This window comes from Oncorhynchus mykiss, chromosome 10 (assembly GCF_057628025.1).
Source record: "Oncorhynchus mykiss isolate SJ-2025 chromosome 10, ASM5762802v1, whole genome shotgun sequence".
Classification (NCBI taxonomy): Eukaryota; Metazoa; Chordata; class Actinopteri; order Salmoniformes; family Salmonidae; genus Oncorhynchus; species Oncorhynchus mykiss.
The window spans coordinates 14,315,821-14,341,818 of record NC_143031.1 but is presented as its reverse complement, the minus strand read 5'-3'; the positions used below and the strand labels follow the sequence as shown (position 1 = coordinate 14,341,818).

Genomic DNA, 25,998 nt, shown 5'->3' with positions numbered 1-25,998 from the left:
GCTCGGCTATTAAAGTGTTTACCTGTACTTAAGATACTTTTTCTAAACTCTTAACACAGCAACACACCGACATCACACAATTAGACAAATAGTAAATGTTCTGCTCAAAACCACATTTTGTTCATTAAATACCAACTCCGCATTTTAAAATGCAAAAAAACGTTGTTTACATACACTAACTCTATAAAAACACGGCAAACCAGACTCAATATCTAATCATTCTGTCAAAACACGAGCATATTTTCTATCTAAGAGCAACATATAGTCAATCATAGCAAAACAACTTTCAAAATACTAACAGTTGATGGCATTACAAAAACTGCATTACTTTTCATGTTTCAGTTCTACCTGCAGACAATAGACAATATGAAATACACCGTTTTTTATCATTCCATTTCCTTTTACTGTAAACCACTCTACATTTGTTGGTTGAGTGTCGTATGTGTGCCTTTTTGGCAACCTACTATCTAAAAGTGAATGAGTCATCTTTACTTTATAGAATGTACAGTAGATAAAATAGTAAGTGACAGAATTGCTGCAGTAAAAGCTTTATTAGCAACATGAAATTGTGATCAACAAAAAATCCAACATACATGGCCTTTGGTTCAACAACACATCCAACATACATGACCTTTGGTTCAACAACACCTCCAACATACATGGCCTTTGGTTCAACAACACATCCAACATACATGGCCTTTGGTTCAACAACACCTCCAACATACATGACCTTTGGTTCAACAACACCTCCAACATACATGGCCTTTGGTTCAACAACACACCCAACATACATGGCCTTTGGTTCAACAACACATCCAACATACATGGCCTTTGGTTCAACAACACATCCAACATACATGGCCTTTGGTTCAACAACACCTCCAACATACATGACCTTTGGTTCAACAACACATCCAACATACATGGCCTTTGGTTCAACAACACATCCAACATACATGGCCTTTGGTTCAACAACACATCCAACATACATGGCCTTTGGTTCAACAACACATCCAACATACATGGCCTTTGGTTCAACAACACATCCAACATACATGGCCTTTGGTTCAACAACACCTCCAACATACATGACCTTTGGTTCAACAACACCTCCAACATACATGGCCTTTGGTTCAACAACACCTCCAACATACATGGCCTTTGGTTCAACAACACCTCCAACATACATGGCCTTTAGTTCCAAATGTGTAAAAATACAACACAATTACAGTAAAAAAGGCATACAAGGGAAAAAATAGTCAAATGCCCCGTCCTGTTCTAATCTATACCATCTTCAGCATTTGGACACATGTTCTCGTCCACATCACATCTTATGTCGTCTCTCGCTATGCACCTTGGATAGAAATGCTTGGCCTGCCTCATCCACTCCTGGGAGTCTTCAGCTGAGATGTCTCTGCAGCCGGCATCCAGGGGGGACATTTGGTCATGTGGCCGTTGATCAAAAATCCTCAATGGGCTTGAGGAAAGGTGAGTAGGGAGGGAGGAAAAGGGAAATCCTTCTTGGATGGGCTGAAAACCAGTTTGTGATTGCATGTGAATGGTGTAATTCTACATTGTCCCATGCAATCACAAATGTCCTCGTGTTTCCTCCCTTTCTGCTTCTGGCACCAGTTGTTGGTGGAGGCGCTCAGTGTTGTAGGGAGCAATCTGGCATTTCTGCAGGACCAAACCAGCACTCGAGATCGTAGCATATTTGCTCCTCACTGACCCGGCACATCAACGGTGGCCCTTTCCCCGATTACCTTTCTTCCCACACAACGTGTTTTTGCCAGGTTAAAATCTACATTCATTATTTAATGTGGGTTCTGGTTAGCCTCCAACTCCATGACTCTCTGAAAGAAATCAAACACAGTATGTGTAAGTGCTTTTCAGTATGTCCTACTGTAACCCACACCATCACACCTCCTCCTCCATGCTTCACGGTGGGAACCACACATGAGGAGATCATCCATTCACCTACTCTGCTTCTCACAAAGACAAGTGGTTGGAACCAAACATCTCAAATTTGGACTCATCAGAACGAAGGACAGATTTCCACTGGTCTAATGTCCATTGCTCGTGTTTCTTGGCCCAAGCAAATCTCTTCTTGTTACTGGTGTCCTTTGGTAGTGATTTCTTTGCAGCAATTCAACCACAAAGGCCTGATTCACGCAGTCTCCTCTGAACAGTTGTTGTTGAGATGTGTCTCTTACTTGAACTCTGTGAAGCATTTAATTAGGATGCAATTTCTGAGGCTGGTAAGTCTAATGAACTTATCCTCTGCAGCAGAGGTAACTCTGGGTCTTCATTTCCTGTGGCGGTCCTCATGAGAGCCAGTTTCATCATAGCAGAGGTAACTCTGGGTCTTCATTTCCTGTGGCGGTCCTCATGAGAGCCAGTTTCATCATAGCAGAGGTAACTCTGGGTCTTTCCTGTGGTGGTCCTCATGAGAGCCAGATTCATCATAGCAGAGGTAACTCTGGGTCTTTCCTGTGGCGGTCCTCATGAGAGACAGTTTCATCATAGCAGAGGTAACTCTGGGTCTTTCCTGTGGTGGTCCTCATGAGAGACAGATTCATCATAGCAGAGGTAACTCTGGGTCTTTCCTGTGGTGGTCCTCATGAGAGCCAGTTTCATCATAGCAGAGGTAACTCTGGGTCTTTCCTGTGGTGGTCCTCATGAGAGCCAGATTCATCATAGCAGAGGTAACTCTGGGTCTTTCCTGTGGTGGTCCTCATGAGAGCCAGATTCATCATAGCAGAGGTAACTCTGGGTCTTTCCTGTGGTGGTCCTCATGAGAGACAGTTCCATCATAGCAGAGATAACTCTGGGTCTTTCCTGTGGCGGTCCTCATGAGAGCCAGATTCATCATAGCAGAGGTAACTCTGGGCCTTTCCTGTGGTGGTCCTCATGAGAGCCAGATTCATCATAGCAGAGGTAACTCTGGGTCTTTCCTGTGGTGGTCCTCATGAGAGACAGTTCCATCATAGCAGAGGTAACTCTGTCTTTCCTGTGGCGGTCCTCATGAGAGCCAGATTCATCATAGCAGAGGTAACTCTGGGTCTTTCATGTGGTGGTCCTCATGAGAGCCAGTTTCATCATAGCAGAGGTAACTCTGGGTCTTTCCTGTGGTGGTCCTCATGAGAGCCAGTTTCATCATAGCAGAGGTAACTCTGGGTCTTTCCTGTGGTGGTCCTCATGAGAGCCAGATTCATCATAGCAGAGGTAACTCTGGGTCTTTCCTGTGGTGGTCCTCATGAGAGCCAGATTCATCATAGCAGAGGTAACTCTGGGTCTTTCCTGTGGTGGTCCTCATGAGAGACAGTTCCATCATAGCAGAGATAACTCTGGGTCTTTCCTGTGGTGGTCCTCATGAGAGCCAGTTTCATCATAGCAGAGGTAACTCTGGGTCTTTCCTGTGGTGGTCCTCATGAGAGCCAGATTCATCATAGCAGAGGTAACTCTGGGTCTTTCCTGTGGTGGTCCTCATGAGAGCCAGATTCATCATAGCAGAGGTAACTCTGGGTCTTTCCTGTGGTGGTCCTCATGAGAGACAGTTCCATCATAGCAGAGATAACTCTGGGTCTTTCCTGTGGCGGTCCTCATGAGAGCCAGATTCATCATAGCAGAGGTAACTCTGGGCCTTTCCTGTGGTGGTCCTCATGAGAGCCAGATTCATCATAGCAGAGGTAACTCTGGGTCTTTCCTGTGGTGGTCCTCATGAGAGACAGTTCCATCATAGCAGAGGTAACTCTGGGTCTTTCCTGTGGTGGTCCACATGAGAGCCAGTTTCATCATAGCAGAGGTAACTCTGGGTCTTTCCTGTGGTGGTCCTCATGAGAGCCAGTTTCATCATAGCAGAGGTAACTCTGGGTCTTTCCTGTGGTGGTCCTCATGAGAGCCAGTTTCATCATAGCAGAGGTAACTCTGGGTCTTTCCTGTGGTGATCCTCATGAGAGCCAGTTTCATCATAGCAGAAGTAACTCTGGGTCTTTCCTGTGGTGGTCCTCATGAGAGACAGTTTCATCATAGCAGAGGTAACTCTGGGTCTTTCCTGTGGCGGTCCTCATGAGAGACAGTTTCATCATAGCAGAGGTAACTCTGGGTCTTTCCTGTGGCGGTCCTCATGAGAGACAGTTTCATCATAGCAGAGGTAACTCTGGGTCTTTCCTGTGGTGGTCCTCATGAGAGCCAGATTCATCATAGCAGAGGTAACTCTGGGTCTTTCCTGTGGTGGTCCTCATGAGAGCCAGTTTCATCATAGCAGAGGTAACTCTGGGTCTTTCCTGTGGTGGTCCTCATGAGAGCCAGATTCATCATAGCAGAGGTAACTCTGGGTCTTTCCTGTGGTGGTCCTCATGAGAGCCAGATTCATCATAGCAGAGGTAACTCTGGGTCTTTCCTGTGGTGGTCCTCATGAGAGACAGTTCCATCATAGCAGAGATAACTCTGGGTCTTTCCTGTGGCGGTCCTCATGAGAGCCAGATTCATCATAGCAGAGGTAACTCTGGGCCTTTCCTGTGGTGGTCCTCATGAGAGCCAGATTCATCATAGCAGAGGTAACTCTGGGTCTTTCCTGTGGTGGTCCTCATGAGAGACAGTTCCATCATAGCAGAGGTAACTCTGGGTCTTTCCTGTGGTGGTCCACATGAGAGCCAGTTTCATCATAGCAGAGGTAACTCTGGGTCTTTCCTGTGGTGGTCCTCATGAGAGCCAGTTTCATCATAGCAGAGGTAACTCTGGGTCTTTCCTGTGGTGGTCCTCATGAGAGCCAGTTTCATCATAGCAGAGGTAACTCTGGGTCTTTCCTGTGGTGATCCTCATGAGAGCCAGTTTCATCATAGCAGAAGTAACTCTGGGTCTTTCCTGTGGTGGTCCTCATGAGAGACAGTTTCATCATAGCAGAGGTAACTCTGGGTCTTTCCTGTGGCGGTCCTCATGAGAGACAGTTTCATCATAGCAGAGGTAACTCTGGGTCTTTCCTGTGGCGGTCCTCATGAGAGACAGTTTCATCATAGCAGAGGTAACTCTGGGTCTTTCCTGTGGTGGTCCTCATGAGAGCCAGATTCATCATAGCAGAGGTAACTCTGGGTCTTTCCTGTGGTGGTCCTCATGAGAGCCAGTTTCATCATAGCAGAGGTAACTCTGGGTCTTTCCTGTGGTGGTCCTCATGAGAGCCAGATTCATCATAGCAGAGGTAACTCTGGGTCTTTCCTGTGGTGGTCCTCATGAGAGCCAGATTCATCATAGCAGAGGTAACTCTGGGTCTTTCCTGTGGTGGTCCTCATGAGAGCCAGATTCATCATAGCAGAGGTAACTCTGGGTCTTTCCTGTGGTGGTCCTCATGAGAGCCAGTTTCATCATAGCAGAGGTAACTCTGGGTCTTTCCTGTGGTGGTCCTCATGAGAGCCAGATTCATCATAGCAGAGGTAACTCTGGGTCTTTCCTGTGATGGTCCTCATGAGGAACAGTTTCATCATAGCAGAGGTAACTCTGGGTCTTTCCTGTGGTGGTCCTCATGAGAGACAGTTTCATCATAGCAGAGGTAACTCTGGGTCTTTCCTGTGGCGGTCCTCATGAGAGACAGTTTCATCATAGCAGAGGTAACTCTGGGTCTTTCCTGTGGCGGTCCTCATGAGAGACAGTTTCATCATAGCAGAGGTAACTCTGGGTCTTTCCTGTGGTGGTCCTCATGAGAGCCAGATTCATCATAGCAGAGGTAACTCTGGGTCTTTCCTGTGGTGGTCCTCATGAGAGCCAGTTTCATCATAGCAGAGGTAACTCTGGGTCTTTCCTGTGGTGGTCCTCATGAGAGCCAGATTCATCATAGCAGAGGTAACTCTGGGTCTTTCCTGTGGTGGTCCTCATGAGAGCCAGATTCATCATAGCAGAGGTAACTCTGGGTCTTTCCTGTGGTGGTCCTCATGAGAGCCAGATTCATCATAGCAGAGGTAACTCTGGGTCTTTCCTGTGGTGGTCCTCATGAGAGCCAGTTTCATCATAGCAGAGGTAACTCTGGGTCTTTCCTGTGGTGGTCCTCATGAGAGCCAGATTCATCATAGCAGAGGTAACTCTGGGTCTTTCCTGTGATGGTCCTCATGAGGAACAGTTTCATCATAGCAGAGGTAACTCTGGGTCTTTCCTGTGGTGGTCCTCATGAGAGACAGTTTCATCATAGCAGAGGTAACTCTGGGTCTTTCCTGTGGTGGTCCTCATGAGAGCCAGTTTCATCATAGCAGAGATAACTCTGGGTCTTTCCTGTGGTGGTCCTCATGAGAGACAGTTTCATCATAGCAGAGGTAACTCTGGGTCTTTCCTGTGGTGATCCTCATGAGAGCCAGTTTCATCATAGCAGAGGTAACTCTGGGTCTTTCCTGTGGTGGTCCTCATGAGAGACAGTTTCATCATAGCAGAGGTAACTCTGGGTCTTTCCTGTGGTGGTCCTCATGAGAGACAGTTTCATCATAGCAGAGGTAACTCTGGGTCTTTCCTGTGGTGGTCCTCATGAGAGACAGTTTCATCATAGCAGAGGTAACTCTGGGTCTTTCCTGTGGTGATCCTCATGAGAGCCAGTTTCATCATAGCAGAGGTAACTCTGGGTCTTTCCTGTGGTGGTCCTCATGAGAGCCAGTTTCATCATAGCAGAGGTAACTCTGGGTCTTTCCTGTGGTGGTCCTCATGAGAGCCAGATTCATCATAGCAGAGGTAACTCTGGGTCTTTCCTGTGGTGGTCCTCATGAGAGCCAGATTCATCACAGCACTGGATGGTTTTTGCGACTGTACTTGAAGAAACTTTCAAAGTTCTTGAAATGTTCCATCTTGAAGTAATGATGGACTGTCGTTTCTCTTTGCATATTTGAGCTGTTCTTGCCATAATATGGACTTGGTCTTTTACCAAATAGGGATGTCTTCTGTATACCACCCCTACCTTGTCACAACACAACTGATTGGCTCAAATGCATAAGGAAAGAAATTCCACAAATGAGCTTTTAACAAGGCACACCTGTTAATTGAAATGCATTCCAGGTGACTACCTCATGAAGTTGGTTGAGAGAATGCCAAGAGTGTGCAACGACATCATCACGGTAAAGAGTGGTTACTTTGAAGAATCAATTTTTTGGTTACTACATGATTCCATATGTGTTATTTCATAGTTTTGATGTCTTCACTATTATTCTACAGTATAGAAAATAGTACAAATAAAGAAAAACCCTTGAATGAGTAGGTATGTCCAAACTTTTGACTGGTACTGTATACACAGTCTAGTCTGTCCGCAGTCTGACTTTAGGCCTCACCTCAGATGCTACTTCCAATGCTCTCAGTTGCCATGGTAATCTAGATAGTACTTTATCCCCTCACCAGACAGACCACACAGACAGTGCACCAGCACTTTTTCAGACCACAGTGTGTGTGTGTGTGTGTGTGTGTGTGTGTGTGTGTGTACACACCGGCTATGTGGAGGCCTCTCTGGAACACCTCATACATGGTTTTGGCATCCTCGTGGTAGTGTGTCAGCAGATTATTGGGGCTGTCCCCCAGCATGGACCTGCGAACCCCATCTTCATGCTAGAGACAGACAGACAGACATGAGGAGATAGACACAGACAGTGAGGCTAGGACACACACACCAAAGTAACAACATGGCTATTTCTGGATGTAGTCCAAATATATATTCCAAATCCAAATCCTTATTCTCTAAGCTATGGGAGCCATTATTATTATTGTTATTATGCAAATTGCCAGCTTTTATACATGCTTCAACAGGTACAGTACAGAAGCCTCAGGGCAGAAAGAGAGATTGGTTTACACGTCGAATATCCGTCTTTAGGCCTTACTCTGATTGAAGCCGGAGTGGTTGCTGACACCTAAGTCAGTCTGTGATTGTTTATAGTAGTAAAGGGGGGGTTCTAAGCTGACATTTGAATTGTTTTAAGATGGTTATACTATGGATCATTTAGCTATTTGATTTAGAATTGTAGGACCCTTTTAGATATAAACATAAATAAAATAATTATTTGATAAAACATTTAATTTAGCCTTTACTACTATAGCCAAGAGAAACGCATTGAATAACACATTCATAAATGTATCATAAGAAACAAGGTTTTGAAGTGTTTGTCCTATATCTAGGAGAAATGAGTAAGCCCAGGAAATAAATATATATATATATTTTTTACACATATTTAACTCCTTTTGAAAACTACCTTCATACTTCCAGTAATTTCTTTCAACCAGTATCAGTTACCTTCAGACAAGTCCCGTGACACTTGTGGGGGTTGTAGAGAAAAATGGAGAACACCATCATGTTGGCGAAAGTCTCCCCTTTCCATATAGTGGTCATAATAGTTAGTCAAACCGTTCAAACGCTACAGAACTTTGGGATGTCTCATGGTCTGACAAACACTGCTCCAGCTCTGACACTTCACCGCAGATACGGAAGTGTGACATCGGCTGACAGATTTTGATGGGGATTTATTTATTTATTATTGTTACTTAGATTGACTCTAGGGGGTTTAAATACCTTCCATTCCTCTCCTGATAAATTGAGTAAAGAGGCCATTATGGTTTGTGGCAACTGGGCATGTGCATGAGAGTTACTCAGTATGAGAGCTACTCAAAGCAAGAAGGAAATTGCTAAAGAAAAGGAAGCAGTGGAGTTGAAACTGTACCTGAAAACTGTCTGCGCATCCGTGTGTGTGTGTGTGTGTGTGTGTGTGTGAGTGAGTGAGTGAGTGAGTGAGTAAAAAAAATAAAATTCTGAAAATTCTGATTTGCCAACTGAAACTGGGCTGTTGTGAGGATATGCCTGAGTCAAGCGGGCGTAAATTAAATGTAATTCTCTTTTTCAGAATGAATCAAACCACCGTTTTCTTTCTTTCATGTGTAAAGGCTCTCCAAATCTGTTTCTTATGATTCATAAATACTTTCCTAAACCTAAATAACCTACAAGATCAGAGTATTTTTAAATCTACCAACTGGTGCTGAAATGGAGATGAATGTGTGTATTTAAATAGCTTTCTTTTATTGATTCCTGATATTCTGAACCCGTTCTCTCCATATATTTGAGTAAGTCTGTTTAAAGGGATGGTTTAAGCTAAATGTACTAAATAACCTATCGAATGACCACTCCACAAGGAAATCTGTTGGCCTGCAAGTGGCAGGGTTTTCAGCAGTTAAATTAAATGTATTCAGAGCGTGCAAGGTAGCCACACCTAAAGAGCGTGTTATGCGACCAAATACTGAGAAGTGCGCAGGAAAGGCATTCATTTCTAAGTCTGAATCGGCCCCAAAGCATCTCAGAAAGTGCTGTTCTAGGATCAGGTACACCCTGTATTATTCATTTTGATCTAAAAGACTAAACAGATCCTAGATCAGCACTGCTTTTCTGAGACATGTTGCGAATACAGATCTAGGTGGAGTATTGTATCGTGATTCGTTGGCTTACCGCCACTTCTTCAGACTGGTGTTGGAGATTGCAGGGAGGAGAGATGGCACGTGGCCGTGTGGCCAGCCAGTAGGCCAGCACGGCGGTCAGGGCACCGATGCCCACCAGTGTGGAGATGGGCAGGGAGCGGAAGAACTGGTTTAACTCATCCAGCTCTGGCAGCTGTAGACTGCTCTGCAGCTCCTGGGTCTGTATCCTCTCCATCAGGGTGGAACTCAGCTCTGGAGTGGGATAGCAGGAGGGGGGAGAGAGATAGAGAAGGGAAGAGAGGGGGGCAGAAAGAGAGGAGAAGATAGAGAGGGGGAGGGAGGAGGGGGAGGGAAAGAGAGGGGGAGATGCAGGGTTATGACTTACAGAATAAGGCTTTAGCTTGATCCCACAACACAGTAGATCTTTACTATATAAAGTATGTATTGTACCATACAGCTTTAGAAGTCAGAGATAAACTTAGAAAAGCCGAATACAAATACAGTACAAAACTATACAATCAAGCATGAAGCCCAGCCCATGATGTATAATATACTTTATTCAGTGTGGCAGGTTGGTGGACGGTTTAAATGCTGAATTTCTTTCTCCCGTCCTTAGTGGTGCGAGTCACACATAACAACACCGCACTGCCAATCAGATTCATTTCCTTGTTGTTCTTGGTTCACTATGCAGCAGAAATAGACCGCAGCAATGACAGTTACAGCAGCCACCGTGTGAAACCCTTCATCTACCAAAAGAGAACAGGCCACACTTCCTCTTCTGTCAAAACTGACAAGTATGAGTGTTTTTAACTACAGTACACACTATATATACACACACACACAAGTATGTGGACACCTCTTTAAATTAGTGGATTCGGTCATTTCAGCCACACCCGGTGCTGGCAGGTGTATAAAATCGAGCACACAGCCTTGCAATCTCCATAGACAAACATTGGTAGTAGAATGGCCTTACTGAAGAGCTCAGTGACATTCAACGTGGCACCGTCATAGGATGCCACCTTTCCAACAAGTCAATTCGTCAACTGTATGTGCTGTTATTGTGAAGTGGAAACGTCTAGGAGCAACACCGGCTCAGCCGTGAAGTGGTAGGCCATACATGCTCACAGAACGGGACCGCCGAGTGCTGAAGCACGTAAAAATCGCATGTCCTCGGTTGCAACACTCACTACTGAGTTCCAAAATGCCTTTGGAAGCAACGTCAGCACAAGAACTGTTCTTCAGGAGTTTCATGAAATGGGTTTACATGGCCGCACACAAGCGTAAGATCACCATATGCAATGCCAAGCGTTGGCTGGAGTGGTGCAAAGCTCACCGCCATTGGACTGGAGCAGTGGAAACACGTTCTCTGGAGTGATGAATCACGCTTCACCATCTGGTAATCCGATGGGCTAATCTAGGTTTGGTGGATGCCAGGGGAACGATACCTGCCCCAATGCATAGTGCCAACTGTAAAGTTTGATGGAGGAGGAATAACAGTCTGGGACTGGTTTTCATAGTTCGAGCAAGGCCCCTTAGTTCCAGTGAAGGGAAATATTTACACTACAGCATACAATGACATTCTAGACATTTCTGTGCTTACAACTTTGTGGCAACAGTTTGGGGAAGGGCCTTTCCTGTTTCAGCATGACAATTCCCCCGTGCACAAAACGAAGTCCATGCAGAAACGGTTTGTCGAGATCGGTGTGGAAGAACTTGACTGGTCAGCACAGAGCCCTGACCTCAACCCCATTGAACATCTTTGGGATGAATTGGAACGCCGACTGCAAGCCAGGCCTAATCGTCCAACATCAGTGCCTCACTAATGCTCCTGTGGCTGAATGGAAGCAAGTCACAGCAGCAATGTTCCAACATGTGCTTTTGATAAGAAGTTACATTGTGTGTCTGTCTTTATTGATTTGTCGAAGGCTTTTGACACCGTGGACCATGCTGTGTTAGTGCAAAGGTTAAAATGTTGTGGAATTACTGGTCATGCTCTAGATTGGTTTATAAATTACCTAGCAAATTGTACACAATGTATAATGGCATATGGTTGTAAATCCAGAGTCCATAGAATTGTGCTCAGGTGTTCCGCAAGGTTCTATTTTGGGCCCACTGTTGTTCATTTTGTATATCAACAACATTGGGGATCTTATTGAAACAGCAGATGTTAATTTTTATGCAGATGATACTGTTCTTTATTCAAGTGGTAGTAGTTTATCTTTAGCTTTTGAAAATGCCCAAAGAGCATTTAGCATCATACAACAGAATCTGCATGATTTAAAGCTGGTTGTCAATTCGGGTAAAACAAAATGCATGGTATTTTCAAATGCCAGGCATGTTAATAATCATGTCATTGCTCCATTAGCTGGACATACTATGGAGCAAGTTAAAGTGTACCGATATTTGGGCGTGTGGGTTGATGATAAGCTGAGCTTCACTGAGCATGTAGAGAACTTGATAAGGAAGCTCAAGCTGAAAATAGGTTTTTATTACCGGCATAAGGCTTGTTTTTCTTTTGAGGCCAGGAAGGAGCGGGGACGATGTACATTACTGGCGGTTTTATATTTTAGTGATGTTATATATATGCAGGCCTCAACCACTACCCTGAGAGCACTTGATTCAGTATAGCATGCAGCCCTCAGGATCATTACAAATCAAAAATGTCTAACACATCATTGTGATCTCTACAGCGCTGTTGGCTGGTTGTCATTGACCTTGTGTAGGCTTAAACACTGGTGGTATACACTGATTTATAAGGCCATATTGGGTCAAATGCCATTTTATCTCTGTTCTTTTTTAGTCAGGTTGGTAAATAAATATCAATTACGGTCCCATTCTCATTTGCTTCTAACAGTACCAAAAATTAGAACAGGTCATGGTAGAAATAGTTTTAGTAACTTAGCTCCGTGGTCCTGGAATTCTCTCCTGAACATTTAAAAATTGTATGATCTACTGTAGTTCCATTGGTGGAGTTTAAACACTTGATCGATGTATACAGTGCCTTGCGAAAGTATTCGGCCCCCTTGAACTTTGCGACCTTTTGCCACATTTCAGGCTTCAAACATAAAGATATAAAACTGTATTTTTTTGTGAAGAATCAACAACAAGTGGGACACAATCATGAAGTGGAACGACATTTATTGGATATTTCAAACTTTTTTAACAAATCAAAAACTGAAAAATTGGGCGTGCAAAATTATTCAGCCCCTTTACTTTCAGTGCAGCAAACTCTCTCCAGAAGTTCAGTGAGGATCTCTGAATGATCCAATGTTGACCTAAATGACTAATGATGATAAATACAATCCACCTGTGTGTAATCAAGTCTCCGTATAAATGCACCTGCACTGTGATAGTCTCAGAGGTCCGTTAAAAGCGCAGAGAGCATCATGAAGAACAAGGAACACACCAGGCAGGTCCGAGATACTGTTGTGAAGAAGTTTAAAGCCGGATTTGGATACAAAAAGATTTCCCAAGCTTTAAACATCCCAAGGAGCACTGTGCAAGCGATAATATTGAAATGGAAGGAGTATCAGACCACTGCAAATCTACCAAGACCTGGCCGTCCCTCTAAACTTTCAGCTCATACAAGGAGAAGACTGATCAGAGATGCAGCCAAGAGGCCCATGATCACTCTGGATGAACTGCAGAGATCTACAGCTGAGGTGGGAGACTCTGTCCATAGGACAACAATCAGTCGTATATTGCACAAATCTGGCCTTTATGGAAGAGTGGCAAGAAGAAAGCCATTTCTTAAAGATATCCATAAAAAGTGTCGTTTTAAGTTTGCCACAAGCCACCTGGGAGACACACCAAACATGTGGAAGAAGGTGCTCTGGTCAGATGAAACCAAAATGGAACTTTTTGGCAACAATGCAAAATGTTATGTTGGGCGTAAAAGCAACACAGCTGAATAACACCATCCCCACTGTCAAACATGGTGGTGGCAGCATCATGGTTTGGGCCTGCTTTTCTTCAGCAGGGACAGGGAAGATGGTTAAAATTGATGGGAAGATGGATGGAGCCAAATACAGGACCATTCTGGAAGAAAACCTGATGGAGTCTGCAAAAGACCTGAGACTGGGACGCAGATTTGTCTTCCAACAAGACAATGATCCAAAACATAAAGCAAAATCTACAATGGAATGGTTCAAAAATAAACATATCCAGGTGTTAGAATGGCCAAGTCAAAGTCCAGACCTGAATCCAATCGAGAATCTGTGGAAAGAACTGAAAACTGCTGTTCACAAATGCTCTCCATCCAACCTCACTGAGCTCGAGCTGTTTTGCAAGGAGGAATGGGAAAAAATTTCAGTCTCTCGATGTGCAAAACTGATAGAGACATACCCCAAGCGACTTACAGCTGTAATCGCAGCAAAAGGTGGCGCTACAAAGTATTAACTTAAGGGGGCTGAATAATTTTGCACACCCAATTTTTCAGTTTTTGATTTGTTAAAAAAGTTTGAAATATCCAATAAATGTCGTTCCACTTCATGATTGTGTCCCACTTGTTGTTGATTCTTCACAAAAAAATACAGTTTTATATCTTTATGTTTGAAGCCTGAAATGTGGCAAAAGGTCGCAAAGTTCAAGGGGGCCGAATACTTTCGCAAGGCACTGTATATCATAGAAGAGTGTAAATGTTTTTGGGCCAGCTGTTTTTAGTCAAGATGTAAAATGTTTTAGTTGTACTGTATGTGTGTTTTTATAGTTTTGTTTAATGTTGTGTTAGTGTATGTAAGTTTTGTTTAATGTTGTGTTAGTGTATGTAAGTTGTGTCTGAAACGTTGTTCCCCCTGCTGCTATTGGACCAGGTCTCTCTTGGAAAAGAGATGTTATCTCAATGAGAAAAACCTGTATAAATAAAGGTCAAATTAAAAATGTAAAAATCTGGTGTAAAGCCTTCCCAGAAGGGCAGAAGCTGTTATAGAAGCAAAAGGGGAACCAACTCCATATTAATGACCATGATTTTGGAATGAGATGTTCAACAAGCAGGTGTCCACTTATTTTTGGTCATGAGGTGTATGACCCTATCAGTACCCTCTCTGGGAAAGTTACAGAAAGGTTACAATAATAAGTAATGACGGTAATACTATTACTGCTCATAATGATATACGATGCCTGGTACAAAGGTTTGCTTTACGAGCAATGCCGTCAGGGGTCTGCCAAATAAAAATGTGATTTGCAAACATAAAAAAAAAACATGTATTTAAAAAATACACAAATTCTTCACATTTTCAAATACTATTTCGCTGAAAAAAATCAAATGAATGGTTAGGGTTAGGGACCTAGTGTTCAGCGAAATAACAACCCACTTCCCACGAGCCGGGTTGTAACAAAAACTCACACTCATTCTTATGTTTAAGAAATGTGTAGTATAGTGTTTGTGGCAGGCTTACAACGATGGCGAAAAAACAACATTTGAGATTGCGCTGACCCTGGTGCTAGAGGGGGTACTCAGCTGGATGTTGAATGTTTGAAGGGGTACGGGACTATAAAAAGTTTGGAAAACAATGCTTTACACAAACTGATTTCCACACTGCTATACTCATAGAAATAAGAATGAATAGAAAAGGCGTCTCCATTCAAGTCATTTGCCAGGGTTTGAGCTTCCAAGTCCATTCTATTCATTCTTATTTCTATGGCTTTATCATCCTCGCCTTCCTTGTTTCAGAGTATTATTATCATATAAGCTTAGGCCTAGAAGTTCAGTAGCTAAGGTTGTTGCTGTCCATTAGACCAGACGTTGACACCCAGAAGTGGCAGACAGCGGCGTCTGTCCGATATCCATCTCAGCCTTTTTCAGTCTTGATGAGGGTGAATTACACTGCCAGAGAGATCAAAGAGCAGAGCTACACCGGCCATCACACACACACACACACACACACACACACAGTCCATTGATACACATTATTTACATATGGCTACCCTGCCAAGAGAGCATGTAAAAGTCAAACAGATCTAAAACATGATGTGTGAATCTATTGCCACAGCGGGATGATGGTGTCATGTGACCTAGCCACAGCTTCCTTGTCCAGAGTGTCTGTCGAGGCCCATTGGGGTTAAGTTGTGTTGTTATAGAGGAAAACATCAGTCTTGTTTTAATACTGTACCTTGGGAAAGTATCCAGAACCACTGATTTTTTTCTACATTTTGCTACATTACAGCCTTATTCTAAAATGGATTAAATTAATTCTACACACAATATCCCATAATGACAAAGTGAAAACAGGTTTTCAGACATTTTTCTCTCAAAAGACACCAGAAATATCACACTGGCATAAGTATTCAGACCCTTTGCTATGAAACTCAAAATTGAGCTCAGGTGCATCCTGTTTAAATGTATCATCCTTGAGATGTTTCTAAAACTTGATTGGAGTCCACCCGTAGTAAATTTAAATTATTGGGCATTATTTGAAAAGGCACCCACAGTTGACAGTGCACGTCAGAGCAAAAACCAAGCCATGAGGTCAAAGGAATTGTCCATAGAGCTCCGAGACAGGATTGCACAGATCTTGGTAAGGCACCAAAAAATCTGCAGCATTGAATGTCCAAGAACACAGTTGCCTCCATCATTCTTAAATGGAAGAAGTTTGGAACCATCAAGACTCGTCCTAGAGTTAGCCGCCCGGCTAAACTCAGCAATCAGGGGAGAAGGACCTTGGTCAAGGAGGTAACCAAGAACCCAATGGTCGCTCTGAAAAAGCTCCAGAGTTCCTCTGTGGAGATGGGAGAACCTTCCAGAAGAACAACCATCTCTGCAGCACTCCACCAATAAGGCCTTTATAGTGGAGTGGCCAGACAGAAGCCACTCCTCAGTAAAAGGCACATGACAGCCCGCTTGGAGTTTGCGAAAAGGCACCTAATGGACTCTCAGACCATGAGAAACAAGATTCTCTGGTCTGATGAAACCAAGATTGTACTCTTTGGCATGAATGCCAAGCGTCACATCTGGAGGAGACCTGGCACCATCCCTACGGTGCAGCATGGTGGTGGCAGCATCACGCTGTGGGGATGTTATTCAGCGGCAGGGACTTGGAGACTAGTCAGGATCGAGGGGAAGATAAACGGAGCAAAGTACAGAGAGATCATTGATGAAAACCTGCTCCAGAGAGCTCAGGACAAGTCTCTGAATGTCCTTGAGTGGCCAACCAGAGCACAGACTTGAACCCGATCAAACATCTCTGGAGAGACCTGAAAATAGCTGTGCAGTGATGCTCCCCATCCAACCTGACAGAGCTTGAGAGGATTTGCAGAGAAGAATGGGAGAAACTCCCCAAACACAGGCGTGCCAAGCTTGTAGCGTCATACCCAAGAAGTCTCAAGGCTGTAATCGCTGCCAAAGGTGCTTTAGCAAAGTACTGAGTAAAGGGTCTGAATACTTATGTTAATGTTATATCAGTTATTTATTTTTAATACATCTGCAAAAAAAAATAATAATAATGTTTTCTCATTATGGGGTGAACTGTATATATTGCTCCTTTGCTACATTAACCAGTGACACAGCTATACAGACCCTGGCAGGGAGACTCCTCCTGGTCCCAAATGGCATCCTGTTCCCTTTCATTTCCCACCACTTTTGACCAGGGCCTATAGGGCTCTGTTCAAAAGTAGTGAACTATATAGGATATAGGGTGCCATTTGGAACACACTCTGAGTTCATACATGCTGGTGTGATTTCTGGGTTACAACCGTCCCCGATGAGCCTGCCTGGCCACACTGTCGCCGAGGGAGAGGGGATGCCTGCTGATACCAGGCGAGTGAGCGAGACTGTGCACATGACTGCATGTTGTGCATGTGAATGCATGAGATTGTGTGTGCTACTGTCAACGTGTGTGGCGGAGGAGATGCTCTGTAGTAGCCTGGGGGATATGAATGAAAGTCAACATGTGCGTGCTTGCGTGCGTGTTAGCTGTAGGCTACATGTGGCAGCAGGACCACAGGCGGTGGCTGGCAGGATGTGAGGTGTGAGTAACGTGGCAGAGGGGGAAGAACATGGGAAGCATAAAGGGAATACACAGTAGGTCACACATTTGCTTTCATTGAATGGGCAATCAGAGACACACATGCCATACGCTCCCTTCCTGTTGCTCTGCAAAGCTTACAGTACATAGCTTAGCATCTGTGGTAACAATAGAGCAGAGGGAAATGTCAAACTCTACTGCAAAGGTACGTGTAGATATAGGCTAGTCCTGGGCTAGTTGAATCGAACACGCTAGCCTGAAGAATGGGTACATGATTGAACAACACGGGCATCCTGGTCCATCTCAGGAGATCACATTGTGCTTCATTGTCTGTGTGTCAATGTATTATTCATTCTAATTACACCAAACTAGCTGACACTATTGAGGCTATTGATTTCAAGGTAGAGCCATTAAAGGCTCTGGTCTGGGGAAGTCTACCCACCTCAACACAAACACCAGTCAACCTGCTGTTCAGTGCTTGTTTAGCAGTTGTTTCAATGGCCATTGAGTTCAGTAACATACTGAACACGAAACACCACAGACAAACAGGCCAGAATTAATCACAGGAATATGGATTGATGATGTCACTACATGTCTACTTATGTCCTTGTTACAATGTCATGTAAAGTCACAACATTAGTCATCACATTGTAGCATCCCTGTAACAATGCGTATGCAATGGAAAGCATTCACAAAATCTTGGTGAGAGACTTTATAGGCCTAATAGTATATTAGAGAAAGATTTTCATCTAACTGTTGACTGAACCTTTCCACTGAAACAGGGTAGCATAATGTGATGTGTCCCAGTCTGCTCCACCCCAGAGTTGATGGATGCCTTCCGAGCACTAAGTGGTAACACAACATAACCTGTGTGAGGCTACGATACCTGTCCCGTTGTGACCGGTAGAGGCTATCTGAGGAGCCATATCAACCTGAGACTAGGCCAGGCTAAACGTTGTCCAGGTAGGATACAAAAGTAAAATACCCAATCAACCTTTGAGGAAGTCAAGTCCCCCAGTTGGAGAGTAAGAAAGCTTGGATGTAAACAAGGGGCTAACAGTTGAAGACCCTTCCCCTTAATGATGGCAGCCCATCATCGTCATTAGACTATCGCCGGAGTGTATCTGTATCAGGGTTAGAGGGTTAGCCTATCCTCTCATCCAATAGGGAATGTCTGTTCTCTGCACTTTGTCCTATAGTAACCCAGCCTTACACTAAGCTACTGGAGGATCACTCACAGGTCAAAGCCAGATATATTTAGCCCAGGAAGAGTACTACTGTACTGGGTACAGGGCAGCTGAAGAGCTGCTCAGCATCATCCTCAACAATAACGACCTTGATCAGATGGACCAATCACAGAAGTCGCCTTACCCAGCCTTATTTGTGTTATTCGGGACACTGAGCTCAAGATCTCTGTGGCTGGAGGGGTACACAGACAGCGAGATATACATTAGTTTCCTTTATTTAATTCCCACCCTAAGGCAGCAGATACACTGTAAACCCCTAGTCATTTTTATTAAAATACTTATAGTAAGTTGCACTCAAAATCAATTAAAAGTCATTATTACTTAAAATGTGTATGTGGTACTGACTCAAAACTAAACGAGAAGTCACACCAACAATTTTTTTTAAAGATATGATAACAAATTAACTTTTTTCCAAGCATGCTCTACTGCAGGTAGATTTAAAAAATACATGTTTTTGATATCTGTGTTTCTGCATGTACATGGCGTGATTGATTGAATAAATGTTATGCTACACAAAGATAAATATATTTTTTCTAAACTAATCCAATCACTAAATTTTTGCACCCGTTACTGAAATGGTTGTTCTAGTTTAAATGGCTTAGGTAGTTTCCTCCCACTGTTCTAAGTTAGATACTCCCCATCCCGGATCCGGGAGCGTAATCATCGACTGACACTAATTAGAATAACGCAACAGACATAAATATTACTAGAAAATATTCCTATTCATGAAAATCACAAGTGAAATATACTGAGACACAGCTTAGCCTTTTGTTAATCACCCTGTCATCTCAGATTTTCAAAAATATGCTTTACAGCCAAAGCAAGACAAGCATTTGTGTAAGTTTATCGATAGCCTAGCATAGCATTATGTCCAGCTAGCAGCAGGTAACTTGGTCACGAAAATCAGAAAAGCAATCAAATTAAATCGTTTACCTTTGATGAGCTTCGGATGTTTTCACTCACGAGACTCCCAGTTAGATAGCCAATGTTCATTTTTTCCCAAAAAAATATTTTTGTAGGCGAAATAGCTCCGTTTGTTCTTCACGTTTGGCTGAGAAATCGAACGGAAATTACGGTGACGAAAACACCGAAAAATATTCCAAATTAGCTCCATAATGTTGACAGAAACATGGCAAATGTTGTTTATAATCAATCTTCAAGGTGTTTTTCGAATATCTATTCGATAATATATTAACCGGAACAATTGGTTTTTCAGTAGGACCGATTGGAAAAATGGCTACCTCTGTATTTTAGGCGAGAATCACTCTGAGAGCCATCAGGTGACCACTTACACTGTAAAGGTTTTCCTCCTCTTCTTCTGAAGAGGAGAGGCGAGAAGGATCGGAGGACCAATATGCGGCGTGGTAAGTGTCCATGGTTCTTTTAATAAGAAATAGTACACATGAACACCTGAATACAAAAGCAATAAACGTGGAACGAACGAAAACCAAAACAGTACCGTGTGGTGAAAAACACAGACACGGAAACAAACACCCACCAACAAACAGTGAAACCCAGGCTACCTAAGTATGATTCTCAATCAGAGACAACTAATGACACCTGCCTCTGATTGAGAACCATACTAGGCCGAAACATAGAAATCCCAAAATCATAGAAAAACAAACATAGACTGCCCACCCCAACTCACGCCCTGACCATACTAAATAATGACAAAACAAAGGAAATAAAGGTCAGAACGTGACATACACAATGTAGCCACTTACGGGTATTCTTCAACATAAATGCGTAAAACTACGTCACAATGCTGTAGACACCTTGGGGAATACGTAGAAAAAAGTAATCTGGTTGATAGCCCATTCACTGCTCAATAGGGACGCATTGGAACGCAGAGCTTTCAAAACATGAGGCACTTCCGGATTGGATTTTTCTCAGGCTTTCGCCTGCAATATCAGTTCTGTTATACTCACAGAAAATATTTTTACAGTTTTGGAAACTTTAGAGTGTTTTCTATCCTAAGCTGTCAATTATATGCATATTCTAGCATCTTGTCCTAACAAAATATCCCGTTTACTTTGAGTACGTTATTTTTCAAAAAATGAAAATACTGCCCCCTAGTCACAACAGGTTCTTAACCCTGGCAGTCATCAATGCAGGTTGTGGGTGAATACAAATTTAAACTCTTGGAAAGCCTAACAAATCCAATAGGAATCACTTTGAAGCCAGCATAATGGGATTTACAGTTAGGGATGCAAAATGTTGGTAGATTTTCCAGGTTTTTCAGAAATCCTGGTTGGAAAATTACTGGAAATGTTTTTGGGAAAGTTGGTGGAATTTTGAATCCTACTTACAGGCCTGATGTGGGCTGTAAACTATGAGTTTCAGTCGACTGTATAAGGCCTTATGATATATGTAATGCTTCAATTATATCGATAACATTTGCCTAGGAGCTCACTTGGTGAAGGCCACATAACTGAAATTCAATGAATTTAACAACCATGTCTCTGTCACAAAAAAATACACTCATGGGTGGTAATTCCACAATTCAATCGAAAGGGATACTGGGAAATTATTGGAGGCCTGGCTCCAATATCTTACAATTTTTTTTATTAGTATTACTCATATCAAATTAGTACTACTCAATTCAGCTATTTAAGTTTAACACATTTTTTTTAGGTAATTGGTTTCCTCAAAACTTTGAGTAGCCAGAACTTATCCGGTTTTACTGTGTAGAGTCCACTTAGTTAATTTTCCATACATGTACTGTTTCTTTCCTTTTGAAATCAATTTTTATTTGTCACATGCGCCGAATACAACAGGTATGTTGTACACCTTACTGTAAAATGCTTACTTACATGCCCTTAACCTACAAAGCAGTTTTAAGAAATATATTTACTCACTAAATAAACAAAAGAAATGTAGCTAGGCCCACTGTATCTTTGGTTACTGTTCATGCACCCTACCGGTAGCTCAAGGGTTGTGAATGGAAGGTGTAGGGTTGACCTCAGAGGCTTAAATCAAGGGGGAGGAACACACCATGCACACTTGGCCTGAGTCCCGCCCCCTCTCCCCATCTGCAGAGAGTACCCAGCAATAAGCCTCTGCTGCCATGAGATTAAGGCCTGTTAGCTCTTTCTCTCTCCCTCCCTCCCTCCCTCCCTTCCTCCCCCCTCTCTCTCCCTCCCTTCCTTCCTCCCTCCCTCCCCCTCTCTCTCTCTCCCTCCCTCCCTTCCTCCCCCCTCTCTCTCCCTTCCTTCCTTCCTTCCTCCCTCCCCCTCTCTCTCGCTCACTCTCTCCCTTCCTCCCTACCACAGTGTCACCTCTGCAGGTTCACAACCACTTTAAGCCCATTGTATGCATGCTGCGCACATCCACACCTTCCATGCCACACGAGGAGGAAAAGCAGCAGCACTAATAAGGGAACAGGGCACACTAGCTTCTCGTGGTGTACACTTAAAGGAGTGCTGAAACGCATCTGACTGTATCAGATTTCCCAATTGACTTCTACAAACCTATGATTACACTCAGCGAGGACTGCGAGGGGGTAAAGGAGAAACGCGTTTGGCCTAGTTTGTGCCTGGTTGGCCACCGTATCACACCACCCTGAGCAGACGCTGCAGCTACTCTCGCTCTCTCCCCCATCCTCCCTCCCACTCCCTAAACCCAGAGTGCCTCCCTTCCTACAGAAAATCACACATGTCGTTTTACAAACTGTATACTATAGTACTGAGTACATGCACACATCTACAGACAAACGCACACACATACAAACAAGCAGGAGTTTGTTTGTATGTGGGTGCGTTTGTCTGTAGATGTGTGCATGTACTCAGTACTGTAGTATACAGTCTGTAAAACGACATGTGTGATTTTCTGTAGGAAGGGGATGTCAGGCAATGCTTTTTAAGAGTGATCTAATGAAACCCAGTAAAGCATGTGATGAATCAGGAGAGGACGTAACCCTTGTTCAGTACTTTCCGTTTGGTCAATGTAGTCCAATATATGTGATGGATTTTTATGAGGTTACATAAATATGAATATGAACCTGTTAATTAAGCAATAAGGCCTGGGAGTGTGTGGTATATACCACAGCTAAAGGCTGTTCTTAGGCACAATGCAACGCAGAATGCCTAGAAACAGCCCTTAGACGTGGTATATTGGCAATATACCATAAACCCCTGAGGTGCCTTATTGCTATTATAAACTGTTTACCAATGGAATTAGAGCAGTACAAATAAATGTTTGGTCATACCCGTATTATAGGTCTGACATAACATAATGTAAATGAACACCTCATGTATATAGTAGTAGCATAGCCTACTGTACAGAGCTTGATATTATGTACACTTTGATTGCAATGTTCCTAAATTACATAGACAACACTTAACTACCACTGGTAGGCCTGTAATATTACTTCATACAGCCTAGAAAGGTTTCATGATGACTTAAAAGGTAAGCTAATTGAGAAATGCAGCCTACAATGTTCAGAAAATACAGAATTTTGGCAAAACGTTTCAACTGAGACGCACATATGCTTTCTCAGTCTGTGATGAGTGGAGCATGTGTCTTGTCCTGTAAATTATTGAGAGGGGAAAAAGAATAGGTTTACCTGTGTAGTACCTCAGATGTTAAAACAATGCATTATGCATGACGAGGAGTAGCATTTGACAGCGTACAATGGCTGTAAAGTAAACGTTGAGAACGCAACAGAAGTACTGGCCTTAGGCTTGTCTACTTTATATTTTGGGCACGAGGTTACTATAGATCAAACATGCTGATATGTTGAGTATATGCCCAAATGTATTTTAAAATGGTCACATTTTACCCCATGCCCCTGACTGGCGGAATAAAACTGTTTTACAGACCGTTACTCCAGAGAGTGCTAAATATGCTCGGACTGGATGCAGTGTTTCAGGACCCTCACCATTGAACAGCTCCTTCCAATCAGACAAGACCGCTTCAGCGCGTGAAGGTGCACGTCACACTATGGCAGGGGTAGATTTAGAAGCAAACATTCATCGGCAACCACTGTGCCACGTCGCAATAAAGACATATCCTACATTCAATTATGGCTTGCAAAATATACAATATTTTGTTCTATTTATATCTGTCTGACTGTCTGATAATTGCTTACATTTACAACGATGCATGCTAGTATCAGTCATTGAGTCACTGATAGGCAACATGCAGTTGCTAGGTGGTTTTCATTACGCAGAGATAGCGTACCCTATAGTAGGCTATTTATTGCACATTACCTTAGCCTGCCGACAATACTTTTTCATTTTGAAGCATGTCATGTGGAATAACTTCGTATACAGAATAGGCTACCGTAAATATGTATAATTCATTAAAACACAAAATAATATCTAGGCCTAAGTGAAGAAAAAAATGTACCGACCCATTTGTCGTATGCGTAGAATTTTGGCGTTATGGTATGCTATGATCTTGCCCATGTCATGCCATATGCCTGTAATTGCAAAGCCGGATTAGAATAAAATCGTTGTTCTGTGAAGATGTCCAAAAAACTGGTGTTGCCTATTATTAAGAGTAGTTCATCAAATAGGTTACGTTATAGTGGTGCACACCCTGTCAGAACGGCAGGTAAGCACATAAAGATAACCTTTCCAAGAGGCATTCCTCGTAGGCCGGACGCGAATAACTGTATCCAGAAAATGTATTCATATCATGCAGGCCACTCTATAGGCTATTCTAAATATGGAAACTGCACCCGTAAAAATAATTTACATGCAATACATGGCACCTGCTATTCTATGGTGAACATAATGAATGAAAATATATGAAACTCACCTAATATAATCCAGATAGACCCAGAGATCAGAACGAAGGCAAGCATTCCTTTCTCATTGAGTCTGCTGTCGCAGCACACAGCCCGGTGCAAGAGCCTACAACTGCAGCATCGACTGCAGTACAAGCCGGCAATCTGGGAGATTATGAGAACCAACGAGTAATACTGGGCTACTGCGAGCCAGTCAATACAGCGTGCAACGTCCAACCGGTTACAGGAGCCTATTTGCCTTGGAGAGCATAAATGAGTATAGGTGCACACGAGAAGATAAGAAAAATGCCTCCTCAAATATGAACGAATACAAATCCTCCTGGACTATATATTTTATATAACCTCTAGGTAGTCTATAGGCTGCCCTTCGCAACGGCCTACCCACTGAAATTAAAGGGTTTAGCCTGCGTCAGAGGGGAGATGCGCGAGTAGCAAGGTTATGCAGGGATAATTGTAAGGGTGACTATAGCGGTAGGCTGTTATAGCGGGCTATTTCTTTTCTTTCTTTTTTATTCACTACACGAATACATTTATTTTACCAACATGCAAGGCAGCATGGGTGCTGTGTATAAACGCGTTAACAGACCAAATTGATGTTTGATTTTTGTACATGATTAGATTTAGATAATGTTCATGATGATGTTTGATAATAGTTCTGTGTAGTCTCTGTCCTGTAATAGATGTAGCCTACATATCGGCATTTTATTATCGGGAGGTATATCGCCTAGGCTACAGTGGGCTATGCAAGTCATAGCGGATTCTAGAGTTGGGTTTACTAGGTACATTTCAGTAAATTTGCTAATTCACAATTCCCCAAGAGTGAGATGGGTTGGAGATACACTTGTCACGTGACATGACACTACCCCTGAATTAACATCACCTTGAAAATTCACCCTACACAGCAAGGGGAGTGCCCATCCCTTCTGCTGCTGCTGATGTAACCTCATCTATAGGCAATTGCCACAGCCATGGCCGGCCCTGGGCATAAGCGACATAGGCGGTCGGCTTGGGCCCCCCGCAGTTAGTGGGCCCCGACCCCCTAACTCAGTCGGGTCTCAATTTACTGTTAGGCGTTAGAATAGTAGAATACACAAGGTGCAATTTATACATTTGGTTTTGCATCAGCAGTTTTCCTCTTGCTATGTCAGTCAAACTGTAATTTGTTCTCTCTGCCCCATGGTAAAACAAGAGTCATGGCATGAAATGAGTTGTACAATTAGAACATTTTCCCTCTGACTCATGGCAAAATGTGTAGAATTGCAGATAACTTGCTTTAAAACGGCAACATTTAGTCTACGCCCCAAGGCAACATGTGTAGAATTTGCAGGAAATTAAAGTACTTTTTTTTCCTCTCCACCAACAAGAGGTGGGCCACTAAAATGTTTTGCACGCAAGGTGCGGGGCCGCAACAAAATCTTGTTTAGGGCCACCAAAAGGCTAAAGCCTGTCCTCCGCACAGGCATGTAAACCTGGGATATCTACCATTCAAATCTTTCTTTAGTGGGAGTGACCATATAATTCTATAGGCGTGACCTACTGAGTCTAGTATTCGTCATCATTTAATTTTAGCGAATCACACAACTGTGAGGCGTGGCTCTGTGCTTGTTGTGTGCTAGCACGTTCA

At 43.2% G+C, this 25,998-nt stretch overlaps 1 protein-coding gene across 2 annotated transcripts in view; it reads right to left on the bottom strand.

Annotated features, from left to right (window-relative positions):
• LOC110533375 (long-chain-fatty-acid--CoA ligase 6) overlaps positions 1 to 25,998 on the bottom strand; it is a 95,627-nt gene that overhangs the window by 24,973 nt on the left and 44,656 nt on the right. Inside the window, exons 1-3 of one of the 2 annotated variants that reach the window (XM_021617509.3) lie at positions 24,386 to 25,135; positions 9,446 to 9,666; positions 7,449 to 7,566 (exon numbers count right to left, since the gene is read on the bottom strand). In XM_021617509.3, the coding sequence (XP_021473184.2) occupies positions 7,449 to 7,566; positions 9,446 to 9,666; positions 24,386 to 24,431 (385 nt within the window). In that variant the 5' untranslated portion in view covers positions 24,432 to 25,135. Of the gene's footprint in view, positions 1 to 7,448; positions 7,567 to 9,445; positions 9,667 to 24,385; positions 25,136 to 25,998 lie in introns of those variants that run through there. The other variant, XM_021617510.3, reaches the window with a different exon arrangement.